Raw genomic sequence first — 17,339 nt, forward strand, 5'->3', positions numbered from 1 at the left:
GTTACACGTTTTCCTAAACTCAGGGGTGTTTCTGGCTAAAGTTGCTGTGTAAACACAAAGGCCCCCCACGTTCCTGCTGCCAGGGAGGACACTTCTCTTGGTGCATTGGCAGCGGGGGGCCAGAATTTGGAGGGGAGCTCGGATCCAACCCATCCATTTAAATGATGCCAGGCTGCTCAGTTCCCTTGGTTACGCCCTGAAAAACGCTGGAGTTTCACATGCCCAATCGACTAACCCTTGCCGTCTGTTTCCATGTTGATTTCCATTTTCTGAAGTGCCTTGGGACGTTTTTTCTTTTTTTTTACCTTAAAGGCACTGTTTGAATGCAAGCTGTACTTCATGGGCTGTAAAGCGCTTTGGGACGTCCTGAGTCACTATAGAAATGCAAGTCTTTCTTTAAAGTGGCAGGAGATCCAACCAGGGTGGTTATGTACGTCTTTCTCTGTTGTGTTATAGTACCTATGAGATTGAAACCAGGTTGAATTAAACAAATGACCCAGTGTCCCTGATACCTATCATTACAGCAACAGCGCTGCCGCAATGAAACCGAAGAAGGATTTAACTTGTCAGTGCCCGATCAGTGCAAAACCATTGGCGTCGTTCTGCCCAGAAGCGTCCCTGATATCTACCTGTGTAGGAGTTAGGCTCCTTATGCATAGACATAAGCTACAAAGCATGTCGAGGTGACTCGGATCAGCAAGCCTCCTTTGTGCTTGTCACCCTTAAGGATCTCTGACAGCCTGATGCACTCATGACAGCTACATATATAATTTTTTCCAGTTCTGACGAAAGACCATCGACCTGAAACGTTAACTCTGTTTCTCTCTCCACCGATGCTGCCTGGCCTGCTGAGTGTTTCCAGCGTTTCCTGTTGTTATTACATATATAATTTCCCTGGTTCCTGGGTGAAACATCAAAGGGGTGGCTGAGGCGAATAGCATAGATGCATTTTAGGGGAAGCTAGATAAACATGTGGGGGGGAGAAAGGAACAGAAGGCTATGTTGATAGGGTGAGATGAAGAGGGGGTGGGAGGAGGCTCGTGTGGAGCAGAATCACCAGCATGGGCCAGTTGGGCCCAATGGCCTATTTCTGTGCTGTACATTCTATGTAATTCTACGTAACTTGAACCAACCTACCTCGATTCAGCAGTTCCTCTGAAGCCATTGAGAAGAAAAACGAACCTACCTTTGTATATAGTTATAGTCAGAGGAATTGTTTCAGCTTCAGTTTTATTGTGAGTGTTGGTGAAGAGGATGCATCATAGTGTTACTTTTATATTCTGAGGGAGAATATTCAGGTTCTGTATATTTAAGTAAATTTGCTGTTTGTCTTTGCTACTGTTTTATTACCTTTTTATATTGTTGATAAAGTTGTTCTATAGTTTATAACCCAAGCTTGATCTGATAGATTGTTTTTGTACCCATTTGCCAAAATTCTAGGCAATGATATGCAGGCAAATGATATATCCAGTAAGCCTAATAAAATGGCCAGGGTGTCCATTTTATTCTTTGCTCATTAAAATTACCCAGACGTCGGAAGTGTAAAGGTACACTCCAGTTCATAGGGAATGAGGGCACACTTACAACAGTGGATTTTGGAAGTGCAAGGAAAATATCTGCAGTAAAAGGCATTATAAGATTCACATAGGTTCTTTCCAAATCCTTTCAATAGCCATGTGCACCCCTCTCCCATTGTCACACCCCAGCACCATCCCATCCCTGCAACGCCATGAGCAATGCCACAGAGGATTCGCTAAATATTGCAATTATTTTTTATCCCCTCAACTGAATGAACTAAAAGTCATCACCAAGGAGATGATTCACCAATCCTGTGCTCCCAACTCAAAGGAAGAATATGTCTGAGTTTGAGCTACAATAATACAGTGCCAAGTCTCCAACCAACACTCTTTAAGCTCTTTAACTATCGGATTGTTGTACTGGTTCACTAATGTCCTTTAGGGAAGGAAATCTGCCGTCCTTACCCGGTCTGGCCTATATGTGACTCCAGACCCACAGCAATGTGGTTGACTCTTAACCGCCCTCTGAAATGGCCTCACAATTGTGCCAAACCGCTACGATAAAGTGTAATAAGACTGCAGCGTTTAAAGACGGTGGCTCACCAGCACCTTTTCAAGGGCAATTAGGGATGGGCAATAAATGCTGGCCTTGCCAGCAACGCCCATATCCCGTGAATGAATAATATAAAAATATAGAAACATAGAAACATAGGAGCAGGAGTAGGCCATTCGGCCCTTCAAGCCTGCTCCACCATTCAATATGATCATAGCTGATCCTCTATCTCAATACCATAGTCCCGCTCTCTCCCCATACCCCTTGATGCCTTTTGTGTCTAGATGATGCCTCTTGTGTCTATCACACAGAAATGGTCAATTTATCCGAAGGTGTACGTTGTCTTTCTGAAAAGCGACAACCAAAAAGCTCATGCAAGACCTTATCACACTTTCCTTTGGCTCCTTTCATTCGGCCTTCATTGACCTCTGGCTCATGCCCCATCAGGTGCTGCCTCCCAACTGTCAGTTTCAGACTCTTGATGACTGACCTCATTGACTGCTTTCCACCCCCCACCCCTACCTACCCCTCCCTTGAATCAACAATCAATGTCAAAATCCATCAGGCTTTCCCATGAGACGGCTGGTAATTTGTGACACGTACGCACATCATGAGCAGTGAAGCTACATAACAATTGTATAAACCCCAATCAGTAGTAAATGCATCACAGACATTTCAGTTCCTTGTCTTCTGAGCTACTGCCTTCGTTACAAAGGCGCGCAACCAAAGAGAATGATCTAGATCTTATTTAGAGGTTGGCTTCCCATTTCTTTCGTTGTTATCTCATGTTTTCTGTGCAACAGTTGAAGGGAAGTTGCTGTCTGGTAAAATGGTCTTGCGTGACGATCTACTCAATAAACAGGGGAAGGTGCACAATGATGCAGTCAGTCACTCAGTGACAACACCCGGCTGTCTGCCACTAAAAAAAGATTCTCCGGTTCGGATGAGGAACGTCCCAGGGCCAATCGCAGGGATGTGGTTTGAGTTTGAGGATCTCAAGTGGAGTGGTGATGGGGGCACTACAGTTGACCTCAATTGACCTCAGTGTTCCCCCTCCCAGGCTAGAATAGAGAGAGGAAAAAAAACCTTCAGCACCGATTGGCCATGCACTATGAATGGTCACTTGGGCAAGGCCCCAGAGGGCTACCAACACCTTTTGTTTGCCATGTCAGCCCTGGCTCAGGGGGTGGCACTGCTTGCAGCTGGATCAAAAGATCGAGGGTTCAGGCCTCATTCCATGAGACCTGAGCACATAATCATAGAAACATAGAAACATAGAAGATAGGAGCAGGAGTAGGCCATTCGGCCCCTCGAGCCTGTTCCGCCATTTAATGAGATCATGGCTGATCTTCCAAATTCAGTACCCTGTCCCTGCTTTCTCCCCATATCCCTTTAGCCTTAAGAAATATATCTAACTCCTTCTTGAATATATTTAATAAGTTGGCCTCAACTGCCTTCTGTGGTAGAGAATTCCACAGGTTCACCACTCTCTGGGTGAAGAAATTCCTCCTCATCTCAGTCCTAAATGGCTTACCCCTTATCCTTAGACTGTGACCCCTGGTTCTGGACTCCCCTGCCATCGGGAATATGCTTCCTGCATCTAGTCTGTCTAGTCCTGTTAGAATTTTATAAGTTTCAATGAGATCCCCTCTCATTCTTCTAAACTCTAGCGAATATAAGCCTAATCGACCCAATCTCTCCTCATACGTCATTCCTGCCATCCGAGGTATCAGCCTGGTGAATCTTCGCTGCACTCCCTGACGTAAGAAAACTACTAGGCATTTGGTCTGAGTATTAAACAAGGCTTTAATCAACTGTTTTTCAACGTGGAGATCTAGCTGTGTCCTTCACTAGTTCCTGTTAAAGAATGTCCTGCACAAGCTGGGCCCATGCCAGAGTATTTATACTCTCCCTGGATAGCGCCACCAGCAGGCCGCCCAGTATTATTACATAAGTCATTTTCACATGAATGACGAGATTCATGTCACTCCCTCCATGGCAAGAACATCCTTCCTCAGATAAGGCGACCAAAACTGCACATTTCTTTCAATTCCTTCCTCCCCTCCTAACCCCTCCCCCCCACCCCCCGTCTCTGCACCTGCTTAATATCTATTACATTTCCAGCTTTTTCCAGTTCTGATGAAGGGTCCCAGACCTGAAACGTTAACTCGGTTTCCCTCTCCATGGATGCTGCCTGGCCTGCTGAGTATGTCCAGCATTTTCTGTTGTTATCCTAGCTCCTGTACTCAAATCCTCTCGCTATGCAGGCCAACATACCATTTGCCTTCTTAACCACCTGCTGCACCTGCATGCTTACCTTCAACGACTGGTGCACAAGGACACCCAGGTCTCGTTGCACTTCCCCTTTTCCCAATCTATTGCCGTTCAGATAATAATCTGCCTTCCTGTTTTTGCCACCAAAGTGGATAACCTCGCATTTATCCACATTATGCTGCATCTGCCATGCCTCTGCCCAATCACCCGGCCTGTCCAAATCATACTGGAGTTTCTCTGCATCCTCCTCACAGCACACATGCCCACCCAACTTTGTGTCATCTGCAAACTTGGAGATATTACATCTAGTTCCCTCATCTAGATCATTAATATATATTGTGAATAGCTGGGGACCTAGTACCGATCCCTGCGGTACCCCGCTAGTTACTGTCTGCCACTTTGCTTCCTGTCTGCCAACCAGTTCGCTATCCAAGTCAGTACCTTACCCCCAATCCCATGTGCTTTAACTTTGCACGCCAATCTCTTATGCGGGACCTTATCGAAAGCCTTCTGAAAGTCCAAATACACCACATCCACTGGTTCTCCCTTATCTATTCTACCAGTTACATCCTCAAAAAATTCCAGTAGATTAGTCAAGCATGATTTACCTTTTGTAAATCCATGTTGGCTTTGTCCGATCCTGTCACTGTTTTCCAAGTGCTCTGCTATTACATCTTTTATAATGGACTCTAGCATTTTCCCCACTACCGATGTCAGGCTTACTGGTCTATAATTCCCCATTTTCTCTCTACCACCTTTTTTAAATAGTGGGGTAACATTAGCTACCCTCCAATCCATGGGTACTGTTCCAGAGTCTATAGAATTTTGGAAGATGACCAGCAATGCATCTACTTTTTCTAGGGCCACTTCCTTAAGTACCCTAGGATGTAGATTATCAGGCCCTGGGGATTTATCAGCCTTCAATCCTGTCAATATCTCTAACACCATTTCTCTACAAATACTGATTTCATTCAATTCCTCCCTCTCATTAGACCCTATGTTCCCCGACATCTCTGGAAGGTTATTTGTATCCTCTTTTGTGAAGACAGAACCAAAGTATGTATTTAATTGATCTGCCATTTCTTTGTTCCCCATTATAAATTCCCCTGAATCTGACTGCAAGGGACCTATGCTTGACTTCACCAATCTTTTTCTCTTCACATATCTATAGAAGCTTTTACAGTCAGTTTTTATTTTGCCTGCAAGCTTACGCTCATATTTTATCTCCCCCTCTTAATTAATCCCTTTGTCCTCCTTTGCTGAATCCTAAACTGCTCCCAATCCTCAGGTTTGCAGCTTTTTCTGGCCACTTTATATGTCCTCTCCTTGGATCTTATGCTATCCCTAATTTCCCTTGTTAGCCACGGTTGAGTCACCTTTTTTGTTTTATTTTTATGCCAAACAGGGATGAACAAATTCTGTAGATCATCCATGCGATCTTTAAATGTTTGCCACTGTCAACCCTTTAAGTAACGTTCCCCAATCCATCCTAGCCAACTCACGCCTCAGACCATCATAGTTTCCTTTATTTAAATTCAGGACCCTAGTCTCTGAGTCAACTACTTCACTCTCCATCTTAATGAAGAATTCTATCATATTATGATCACTCTTCCCCAAGGGGCCTCGCACAACAACATTGCTAATTAATCCTTTCTCATTACATAATACCCAGTCTAAGATGGCCTGATCTCCAGTTGGTTCCTCGACATATTGGTCCAGGAAACCATCCCGTATACACTCTAGGAATTTCTCCACAACAGTATTGTTACTAATTTGGTTAGCCCAATCTATATGTAAATTAAAGTCACCCATGATAACTGCTGTGCATGCATCTCTAATTTCCCATTTAATGCCATCCAGGCTGACACTCCCAGTGCAGTGCTGAGGGAGTGCTGCACTTTCGAGGTGCCGTATTTCGGATGAGTCGTTAAACCGAGGCCCCGTCTGCTCTCTCAGGTGGACATAAAAGATCCCATAGCACTATTTCAAAGAAAGAGCAGGGGAATTCTCCCTAGCATTCTGGCCAATATTTATCACTCAACCAACATCACTAAAAAACAGATTATCTGGTCATTATCACATTGCTGCTCGTGGGACCATGCTGTTCGCAAATTGGCTGCTGCGTTTCCTACATTATATCAGTGATTATACTTCTAAAGCACTTCATTGGCTGTAACATTATCTGGGCTGTTATGAAAGGCGCTATAGAAATGCAAGTCTTTTTTTTCGGAACTAAGCCCGAGTACGACTCACCAATTTTGGGGGAGGAGAAATTGTTTTAACATCAAACTTGACAGAAAGCGTCGTATCAAAAGCTGCATCAGAAGCATTCACAGTGCAGCAGGCACAGCATCATAGCATCTACTGCAGTACAAACTCTCTCGCCTCCACCCCGCCCCTCCATGACAGCACTGCAGCCCAGCATCAAACAAGACAATAATGGCTGAAGACTGAAGTGAAAAACATGGGCCTGCAGTTAGCCAGAGAATCATTGTAAGAAAATGCAAGTTGCTACACGATGCCCTGCAGCAACTCGCCAAGGCTTCTTCGGCAGCACCTCCCAAACCCACGACCTCTTCCACCTAGAAGGACAAGGGCAGCAGGCGCCTGGGAACACCGCCACCTCCAAGTTCCCCTCCAAGTCACACACCATCCTGACTTGGAAATATATCGGCCGTTCCTTCGTCGTCGCTGGGTCAAAATCCTGGAACTCCCTCCCTAACAGCACTGTGGGAGTACCTTCACCGCACAGACTGCAGCAGTTCAAGAAGGCGGCTCATCACCACCTTCTCAAGGGCAATTAGAGATGGGCAATAAATGCCGGCCTTGCCCACATCCCAGGAACGAATAAAAAAAGAGAAACTGAAAAGGACATCAGATTCTGCTTGTAACCTGGCACCCTGTGCTACTTGGCACCAGGCTGCAGCTGCCCGACACAGTCATGTGCACAATTGGCTGACAGCTCAAAAGGGTGACTGCAACAAATTTGACATTACCACAACTAGGCAATTTAATGAATTTAAATCAAGATTGGCTTCCTCCGAGTTATTTTCAGTAGAATTTGAGTCAGATTAAAAAAACATTAAGATGTACTGTAGCTTTAAGTTTCCTGCACGTTTGAATTAAAAAAGGCTGCAAAGGTTAGAATTCAACCATAGGTCCGACTAACAAAACATATTTTAATTGGCGGGGGGTGGGGGGCAAGTGGGGACAACTTTCTCTTGATTCAAATTCAGCCTCGATGAATAGGACGAAAGTTTCCAGAGAATGAGCTTAGGTAGTATCAGTTTGGGCCCTGAAGATATGGGTCCACAGTGTCAGCCATGGCTCAGTTGGTAGCACCCTCGCCTCTAAGTCAGAAGGTTGTGGATTCATAGTCCCATGCCAGAGACTTGAGCACAAAAATCTAGGTTGATGCTCCAGTGCAGTGCTGAGGGAGTGCTACACTGTCAGAGGTGCCATCTTTCAGATGAGATGTTAAACTGATGTCTGCTCTCTCAGGTGGACGAGAAAGATCCCATGGTATTTTTTGAAGAAGAGCAGGGGAGTTCTCCCGGGTGTCCTGACCAATATTTATCCCTCAACCAGCATCATTAAAACAGATTATCTGGTCCTTATCACATTGCTGTTTGTGGGAGCTTGCTGTGCACAAATTGCCTGTCGCATTTCCTACATTCCAACAGTGACTACACTTCAAAAAATACCTCATTGGTTGTAAAGTGCTTTTGTCCTGAGATTATCAGAAGTGATATATAAATGCAAGTCTTCCTTTTTTCCCCACTAGTATTGGTAATGAGGATGGTTGATGGAGAAATAGGGGGGGGTTTGCCTTTGGGGCTGCAGTCACATTATTGGGACAGGGAACCCATATTGTTCAGGACCCAAAAGTGCTCGATGATGACTGTGCATCAGAAGTGGAAACAACCATAGATAAAGCTTTGGATAAAGAAAACATGCCCCAAGTCTGAAGCACTGCTGTGTAAGAGGAGGGAGTTACAGTGTAGTGAGGGTCTACAGAGATACATCCTGGTTTGGAGATTCCGCTTTGGGCGCAATCTGGGCGCAAATTGTGCCCACAAATTGCGCTAGTTTTGAGAAAAAAAAATGTTCTCACGTTTCTGCTCAAACTCATTTGTATACCGATGCATGTAAAATCTGCCATGAACCACCGCAATCGGGCAACGTGTTAAAACGTAATTTTTATTTTTATTTTACATTCAAATATTTTCCTGGATATATTTAAGAGTGATATCCTGGTGCAGCTTTATTAACGCAGATGAAAATGGGTTTTTCACAAAAAATAAGCATTTTAATACCTAGTCCAGCACTGTGAGTAACCTGATTTTAAATAACTGAAAATGACTTTAAAAACTATACAGAACCATTTACTGGTTACGTTGGTGTTCGGTAATCAGTTTACCTCAGCTTGTGCGCAAAATGATTTCTAACCCATGATGTCTCCCCCACCCCTCCCCAACAGCGCTGTAACCCTAAACAATTCAGCTCATTTCGCTTAGTTTCAAAAAAATTAATATTTAAAAGCTTTTAAAAGATGCCTATTAGTCTCCTTGCGCTTGGAAAAAAACCCGTCAATTTTCAGAGCCTCCTCGAAGGCCCAGAAACAGGCCCAGTTAGGTGGAAGCTCCGCCATGGCGATTAATTCGATCTGGGGGCGCGGCTAGGTTTGGGGGCGGGGCCGGCTTCTAGCGCGCTGCTTTTTAAACTGGCGCAAAAGATCGTGGAAACTCCATCTGCGCCGAATGTAACTTGCACCTAAAATTCCGCGATCTTTTACGCAACCTGGCAGAAACCCCAGGGCCTCCCCCCGCCCCTCACACCCCTCGTGTCCTTTGTAGCACGGTGAGGGAGAATGGTATGTATCCCACGTCTTATGGAGGATTGGGAAATGCATTCCACCTCCCTTGCTGTTGAATGAAAGGCAGAGGAATAAATCTCAAGCCTACTAAATTTAAACTAAATTTAATCTTTGGATCGGAAATCCATATTTTGCATACTCGATCTCCTATGTTCAATGGCCTCTCTACCTCTCTCTCTTCCTTTAAGACGCTCCTTAAAACCTATCTCTTTAACCAAGCCTTTGGTCACCTGTCCTAATATCTCCTTATGTGGCTCAGTGTCAAACTGTGTTTGCTAATCGCTCCTGTGAAGCGCCTTGGGACGCTTTACTATGTTAATAGCGCTATATAAGTTGTTGTTAGTCAGATTTCCTCATGAACCTCTACCCTCAGTGGAAAGGACAAACTTTCATTAGCTGCCACCAATGATGTTTTTTTTGGAGGTGCGGGGTGAGGGGGTGGAGGGGGGTGGCGGAGGCAACATGGGTTAGAAATCATTCTGCACACATGCTGAGGTAAGAGCAGTGAATTATCCAGGTTGTTAGCAGCTTGTTCATTTTGCAAGCAGTTCTTGCATACATCCTTGTCAAAACAACTCGCTAGGAGCCAGCGCTAGAACCCTAAACATTCCAGCTCATTTTATCCTCAAGCGACTGCCCCTTGGTCATGTGTCATGGGGAATGTCACAACTCCCCTGGGAAAGAAGAGCAGAGCCAGGTCCAATCAATGGCCTCCTACAAAAAAAATGCATCTTTACAGTGCCTCAGGTTCAACGTTAGATAAACTTAACTGGATACCCACTCGAGAAAATTTGACTTAAAAAGCAAAGGCTTTCCATGTTATACCGCTCACCAGTGCCTGGTCCGGACTATTTAATTGCACAAGCCAACCCTCTCTCTGAGCAAACCAGAAATATATGCTGTCAAAGAACTGAGATAACATTAGCATAATATTTTATTCTCTAACACAATGCATTCAGGACAAGTGAACAGCGAGGTAAAACAATCTATTGAATGGCTCTTTATTATAATGTCTCCATTTTATTCCCCATTGCTCCCCCTCTGTATCCCTCACTACACACCCTAGCTTACGCAGGGGACAGGCAGGTGATTTCCACCCTGGTCTGTGCTAACGCTGCTCTGTAACAGGCCACTGGGGGATGCACCTCAGCAGCAAGGGCGGACTCTCCTTACCATTATCTCTCCCCAGTTTCGGGGAGGCAAGAGCAAGAGGATGGTAGTGTAAGAAGCCCAGTCTCATGCCTCCTGTTCAATGCCTCCCCACAGTGGCAATGCCTTCCATCCACCTTCTCGCCCTTGCAGATTACAAATGACAATATTGTAATCCTCTCCCCATTCCATAGGTTATTCTATAACATGCACATATTATTCATTTAATATCAAACAGACAGACTCAAAAATAATGAGATATCGGAGAGATATCAGTCAGTCTGGGATACAACTGTCAGTTTTCCCCCATGTATCAGTTGACTTTTCAGTCTCTATTTTGCTCCCCCCCACCCCCACCACCGCCTGTTTCAAATAAATACTTAGAACAGTTCTTAAGACGAGAATTGAGACGAATGTGTCCATGTCTCGCAATCCTGAAATGTCCAAAATTAGCATTCAGTTTTTTTTTTCTAATTCATCGAGGTTGTCAGTCTTTGCAAGGATCAAGAAAAATGAGCTCAGAATTTATATGGAGTCAAATCATTGCCTGACAATCAATTTAACATATTTCACTACAGTCTGCAATACCCTTTAACTATGAGACTGCAACACCGTGAAATTTTGTTAAAAAGAAAAAGACGGACTTCTTTTTTTTTCCATTGCCCGGTGACACTTGAACTGTTGGTTTATTTTTCGGGGGGGGGGGCAAACACGTTGAGTTTGTGATGGTTTAAAATTCACGCCAATGTTAAAAAAATAAAGGGAGGGGGAAGAAAAAAGCAGCCGGGTGCATGGAAACGTGTTTGAAGCATTTAGCTTGCAGGATTAATCGAATTATAATTTAATCATTTGATCAAACACCAATTAGCATAATCACTTGAGGGGAACTGTTGGGAGCCTCGGCGAGTGAGAGAAAAAGAGTCGAAACTACTTCAATCAGAGCTGACAGCTTTTAAACGGAACAATTTTGCTTATATAAAAAAAATCTTTCTCGAGAGTGAACCTGTAATAAAAGAAGCAAAAAGGCTGTTCGCAGGCACAGATCCATCGATTTCTATTCATTAAACTGAGGAGCTGTCAGATACTCATGGCAATCTACATGGACTTTGTGAAGATATAATAAACGGCATCTAGAAATAATTTGTTAGTAAAATGGTCCAACGTCTATAAATTGCAGACGTCACGGGTCATTTTGTTTTAAAGGTACATAGAGTCTAAAATTATTTGCATTCTGCTTTTTTGGATGTGTTATAAAATAAAATATATCTTTATTTTTCCTTAAAGTTTCAGGTTTTGGGAGCTAAGTCCTTCTAAAATATTTAGATATTTAGAGGGAGCAGCTCCTGGTTTGCTGCTGTCATGTATGTGTGTGTGTCTCTCTCTCTGTTATTAGAAAGCTCTGGAGAGTTGGCATTTAGTATTGAGGTGACTTTGCTCAAATGCAATGCATTTTAAAAAAATGGGTTTCTATAAATAGCAATGCTGTCTCACACTTAAATCTTGCTCACAGCTCCGGGAGTCAAAAATAACTTCAGCTGCGAAAATCAAACTGAGGGTCATTTATCTATCCATCTCTCCATGCCATCTACCTTCAGCCCTTCATCCATCTCTTCGCTGTTGAATTTATGTAGTAATCTTCGGCTTGCTATAGGAAATCAGAAGTAGACGTCTGGCTTAATCGCTTCTTTATTACCCCTACCTTTTGCTGTATATAGACGTGTCCAGTTTAAAACAAAAAATCTCACTCTTCCCCACCACCCCCTCCCCACCTCTCCCGCACCATTCCCCCCTCCCTCCCTGCCACCCCGTCCGTCCGTCCACATTTATTCTGCACAGGGTTAACTTGCCTGTAGGGAGGCTTTTTATCTATGCCTGCCAACCTAACCCAAGTAGAAATATATGCATCTTATGTCTCACTCTCCGTCAAGCTCATTTCAATTTCTCCTTTTGAGTCACAATCTCGGTCTTACTCTGCATTTTCAGTTTCTCGCTCTGTACATACATATATACATATATATAATATATATGTGTGTGTATGTGTCTGTGTGTGTATATAGAGAGATACAGTTCTAATTTTCTTCCTTTATTTTCACACACTTTTCATTCTTTCTGCCTCTTTCTCTGAGATCTATCATCTATTATCTATATATATATATAAAATCATCGGCGACGTTTACATAATGCCATACAGAGATATAAAATTTAGATTAATTGCAGCATGCAATGCTCTGCATATAGATAACAGCAAAGAAAGGCAAGATAGATGCCTGCATTTGTTTGAATTGGTCGTATTACAGCGCCAGGCTCTGACTCTGCTGGATAAGCTACTTTAAATGATTACAGTGCAATTTTCTGTCTGCTGCTGATCACAGAGTAGAGGGAAACATAAAGAAACATTCGCTGCCATCCCACAACCTTAATGTGGAAAGGGATGATTTAATTCACCAACTCACCATTCAAGATGCTGTGGAGTAAGAGGGTTGCCACGATCCACATACCCTAGGCTTTGTCCTTCTTGCAATGATCCCTGTGCACTTGCCCGTCTTCTGTTATATTTGAAATGTGTTACTGTATATGAAGGTTAACATCCACAGAGAGAGAGAGAGAGAGAGAGCTCTTGGCTACAGCAGGCACTGGAGATCAAATCAGCCTGCTTTGGTAGCCCTTTATGCTGGGGCTGTGATATATGTGTTTCCTGGCTGTGTCCTCAGAACCTGATCTCCTCTCTTCCTTTCCCTTCTCTTGAGTGCAAGAAAAAAAAAACGGATCAGAGATTCAGAGGGTGTGTGTTAGTCAGCTCTGCAGCCCTGAGAGACAGCCAGGTGTGCTGGGACACAGAGACACTGAAAACAGCAGCACCAGCAGCAGCAGCAGGTCGGAAGCAGGTCCACAGGTACAGCACCACGCCACAACAGTCAGCTCTGCAATCAGCCTCCAAATTCAACACCATCCAACACATCCACATCTTCCCTCAGCTTTAATCGCATTGATCCTAGCGCTAAACCAACGCCTGGTACCATTAGATCACAACCCATTAACCGACTCCCAGTCTTAAAGCAGAACGTTAACCCTGTCCTTGCTACAGACCAGATTTCAGCTATTTTTCCCCCTCCCTGCCACTCTCTCTCTCTCTCTCTTTCTCAGTTTGAATGCCACATAAAGGACACCACGGAAACCTTCAGCCCACACTGAATATCTTCTGCTTAGCGTTTTATTTATTTATTTATTTATTTATCATTGACAAACTCTCGCTTGATTCTTAAAGGGGCAGAGTCCATTCTTTTGTTGCCTGGGCTGGCTGCAGGAAATCCGACCGGTATAAAGACACACTCACAGAACTGGCGAGATAAAAATATGTGGAGAGGACTATTGGCCACAGCTTTACCCGCCGTCAGCCGAAATATTCGGAAACATGTTCTTTCTCCAGGAAGACTTGTAATAGACTTTTGCATTAAAAAAAAAAATTGCAAACCCCCTGGTTTCCAATGTCCCTGATGTGTGTAAACCATTAACACTGTCACTCCTTAAAAGGTGATTCTAATAGAGCTTTTTTGTTAATATTTATACAAAAATATCAACTCCTGCTCAAATAATATTTATAATCAGTGATATAGGTGGACAGCGCCTGTATAAATATTAAATCGTATTTAACTCTTGTGTAAATATTATATCTCTAAGCCGGTCTACAGCCTGTTTTTTAAGCTTATGGGTAAGACTCGAACCGAAACAAAAGAGCGTTTGCTTTTAACCCTTTCTCCCCTTGATGTGTGACTGCCCGGAGCAGAGGATTCACACTGCTGGCTTTCTGCGTCCATTTAGTCCCAACCCCTCAGTCCTTCTATTATTACATTGGATTCCACGACCTGCTCCTCGCCATTGCAGGACATTCCAGCCCACTCCCAGAAAAAGCCCTTGTACAATTAATGTCACTCGTTCGTTCCCTGGCCGCTGTGAAGAGCTGATGATGGTTAATATTTCTAATTACCAAACTTAACAAAAAAAAAGACCATCTACCGACGTCGAAAAAAAACTCAACCGAGCCACGTCTTCCTTCATGAAGTGGAACAGTGGGACTCTCACTGAACAGTGGGTCTTTAGGTTCTGCCTGTGTGTCAGTCAGTGGCTCCGTTAGTAGCACACTCGTTTCTGAGTTGAGAATGGTTGTGGGTTCATAATCCCACTCCAGAGACTTGGGCACAAAAATCCAGGCTGATATTCCAGTGCAGTCAATTTGCGCACAGCAAGCTCCCACAAACAGCAATGTGATAATGACCAGATAATCTGTTTTTAGTGATATTGCTAAATATTGGCCAGGACACCCGGGAGAATTCTTCGAAAGAGTGACATGGGATCTTTCACACCCAACTCCCTCAGGGAGTGCTGCACTGTCGGAGATGCTGTCTTTTGGATGAGCTGCTAAGCTGCTCTCTCAGTTGGGTGTGAAAGATCCCATGTCACTCTTTTGAAGAATTCTCCCCGGTGTCCTGGCCAATATTTAGCAATATCACAAAAACAGATTATCTGGTCATTATCACATTGCTGTTTGTGGGAGCTTGCTGTGCGCAAATTGACTGTTGCGTTTCCTACATTACAACAGTGACTACACTTCAAAAAATACTTCATTGGCTGTAAAGCGCTTTGGGATGTCGTGAAAGGCGCTATAGAAATGCAAGTCTTTTTTTACTCGTTTGAAATACGTCGTTCTCAATGGAGCAAATATTAATACATCATTTGTAAATAGAAGTATTGACACATTGCTAACCCCCTGTGAAGAGGTATGGCTGCAGCAAGATATTAATTATAACGGCCATTGGTGACTGAATAAGATAAATTCCATTTTCAAAGAGCCGACCCAGGCACGATGGGCCGAATGGCCTCTTTCTGTGTGGCATAAGTCTATGGTTTTATTACAATGGAATTCAGGCTTGTGTTCCTGGTGTTTGGCAGGTTGCATTCCGCAGTCCCTCCCTCTTTCCCCATTTTCGAATTAAGGTCTATGGTGACTGGATACGTTAAATTCTGTATTCATTACCTGGGATTTTTGCATGTTTTTATGGAGCCATCCATTCTTTCAGTGAAACCCGTGCATTATTGCTTGGTTAAACCACAAAGGATATCAGTGTTAAATGAATATATCTGCTCTCTCCTCCATTAAAGGGCGACAAGGTCAGTAATTCTTCTGGATTATTTACAGGATACCAGCAGTAACAATCGATTCCTGTGGGATGGTTTCTGAGGCCAGGCATGGAATGTATAATGGTTATCATTACTCAGTCCAGTATCAACGATCACACCATTAGAAGGGTCTTTCAATGCACATGCTATCTCTTTTATAAAGTGGGACATTTCAGCTTTAATGGCTGTGAACTCTTTTACGCACAGAGGAAATGTGATCAGAACAGTGCTTACTGTCATTATAGAACCTTACAGCACAGAAGGAGGCCTTTCGGCCCATAATAAGAACATAAGAATTAGGAGCAGGAGTCGGCCATACGGCCCCTCGAGCCTGCTCCGCCATTCAATAAGATCATGGCTGATCTTCGACCTCATATAAGATTCTGAGGGGGGATTGACAGGGTAGATGCTGAGAGGTTGTTTCCCCCTGGCTGGAGAGTCTAGAACTAGAGGGCATAGTCTCAGGATAAGGGGTCGGCCATTTAAGACTGAGATGGGGAGGAATTTCTTCACTCAGAGGGTCATGAATCTTTGGAATTCTCTACCCCAGAGGGCTGTGGACGCTGAGTCGTTGAGCATATTCAAGGCTGAGATCAATAGATTTTTGGGCTCTAGGGGAATCAAGGGATATGGGGATCGGGCGGGAAAGCGGAGATGAGGTAGGAGATCAGCCATGATCTCATTGAATGGTGGAGCAGGCTCGAGGGGCCGTATGGCCTACTCCTGCTCCTAATTTTTGTGTTCTTACGTTCTTATAACCTCAACTCCACTTTCCAACCCGATCCCCACATCCCTCTGCCGACTCTTTGAAAGAGCTATCCAATTAGCCTCATTCCCATCCTCCTTCCCCTTAGCCCTGCCTGTTTTCACACATGGATAAGAAAACATTGGCCCTGAAGTTGCGGTCGGAAGATTCCTGGTGGTCCGGGATGTACCAAGATTCGCGGTCCTGGGCTTCTCCAGGTACCCACGGGTAGAGGCCCCTGGGATCACATGGGCCGGCCCAATGAATGACAGAAGGGAATCCCCATTCATACTTATGGAGATTCCGTATATACAGAAACCCCATAAGCATGAAAGGGAATACCCCCAAAAAATACATCTACACATCAAATAAATTTTTAAAAAACATTTAATTAAATATTTAAAACAAAAATATATTTTTTGAAAAATAAATTAAAATGTTTTAAAGGGGCTAAAAGTAACCTTATCTTATTGCACAGGTTTTTAATGTATAAATGATTGATAAAAATGTATTATTATGTTTTTTTAAATGCCTACGCTGCTGCTTTTACCAGGCGTAAGAATTTCACGGGCATTCGCTGGGCAGAAGTTGGGCAAATAGCCCAACTCGCAGCCCGCGGATGCCCTTTTCCCGGGGATGCGGATGATCTGTCCAGAAGATTCTGGACGGATCGCAAGCTCCGGGTTTTCGCGCATGCGCAGCGTATGCCTAAACCCCGAACTTGCACGGCCCCCACGGGCGCGTGCGCACTTCGTACACACCCGTAGGGGCCGCAAATTACGGCCCATTAACTTTTAATGTCAGGAAATATTGTTTGATCAAACAGCTTTTAAATATGCAAACAAGGGTATATTTTAGTCATCAGGTAAAATATTTTCCTACTCATTAAGTATGCTCCTTTGATATATTTATTCTATGTACCCATGACATTGTTTACAGGCAGTCAGAGCTGTTTTATAGCAATGGCCCAGAAATTCGGGTCGGGGACTTCCCGCGGGTGCAGGCCTCCGACCTGCACTTACCTAGCGCGCTGGCCGTTGTGCTGTGGGC

The 17,339-nt window shown here is 43.9% G+C and overlaps 1 protein-coding gene across 1 annotated transcript in view; it reads right to left on the reverse strand.

Moving 5' to 3' along the window:
- Positions 1-13,481, reverse strand: part of LOC147107845 (cell adhesion molecule DSCAM) — a 745,787-nt gene extending 732,306 nt beyond the window's left edge. Inside the window, exon 1 of the mRNA XM_086007196.1 lies at positions 12,823-13,481. Within this exon, the coding sequence (XP_085863322.1) occupies positions 12,823-12,865 (43 nt within the window). The 5' untranslated portion in view covers positions 12,866-13,481. The remainder of the gene's footprint in view (positions 1-12,822) is intronic.
- Positions 13,482-17,339: the final 3,858 nt, after the last annotated feature.

This window comes from Somniosus microcephalus, chromosome 14, assembly GCF_052327205.1.
Source record: "Somniosus microcephalus isolate GS21.2 chromosome 14, FLI_Smic_1.0, whole genome shotgun sequence".
NCBI lineage: Eukaryota > Metazoa > Chordata > Chondrichthyes > Squaliformes > Somniosidae > Somniosus > Somniosus microcephalus.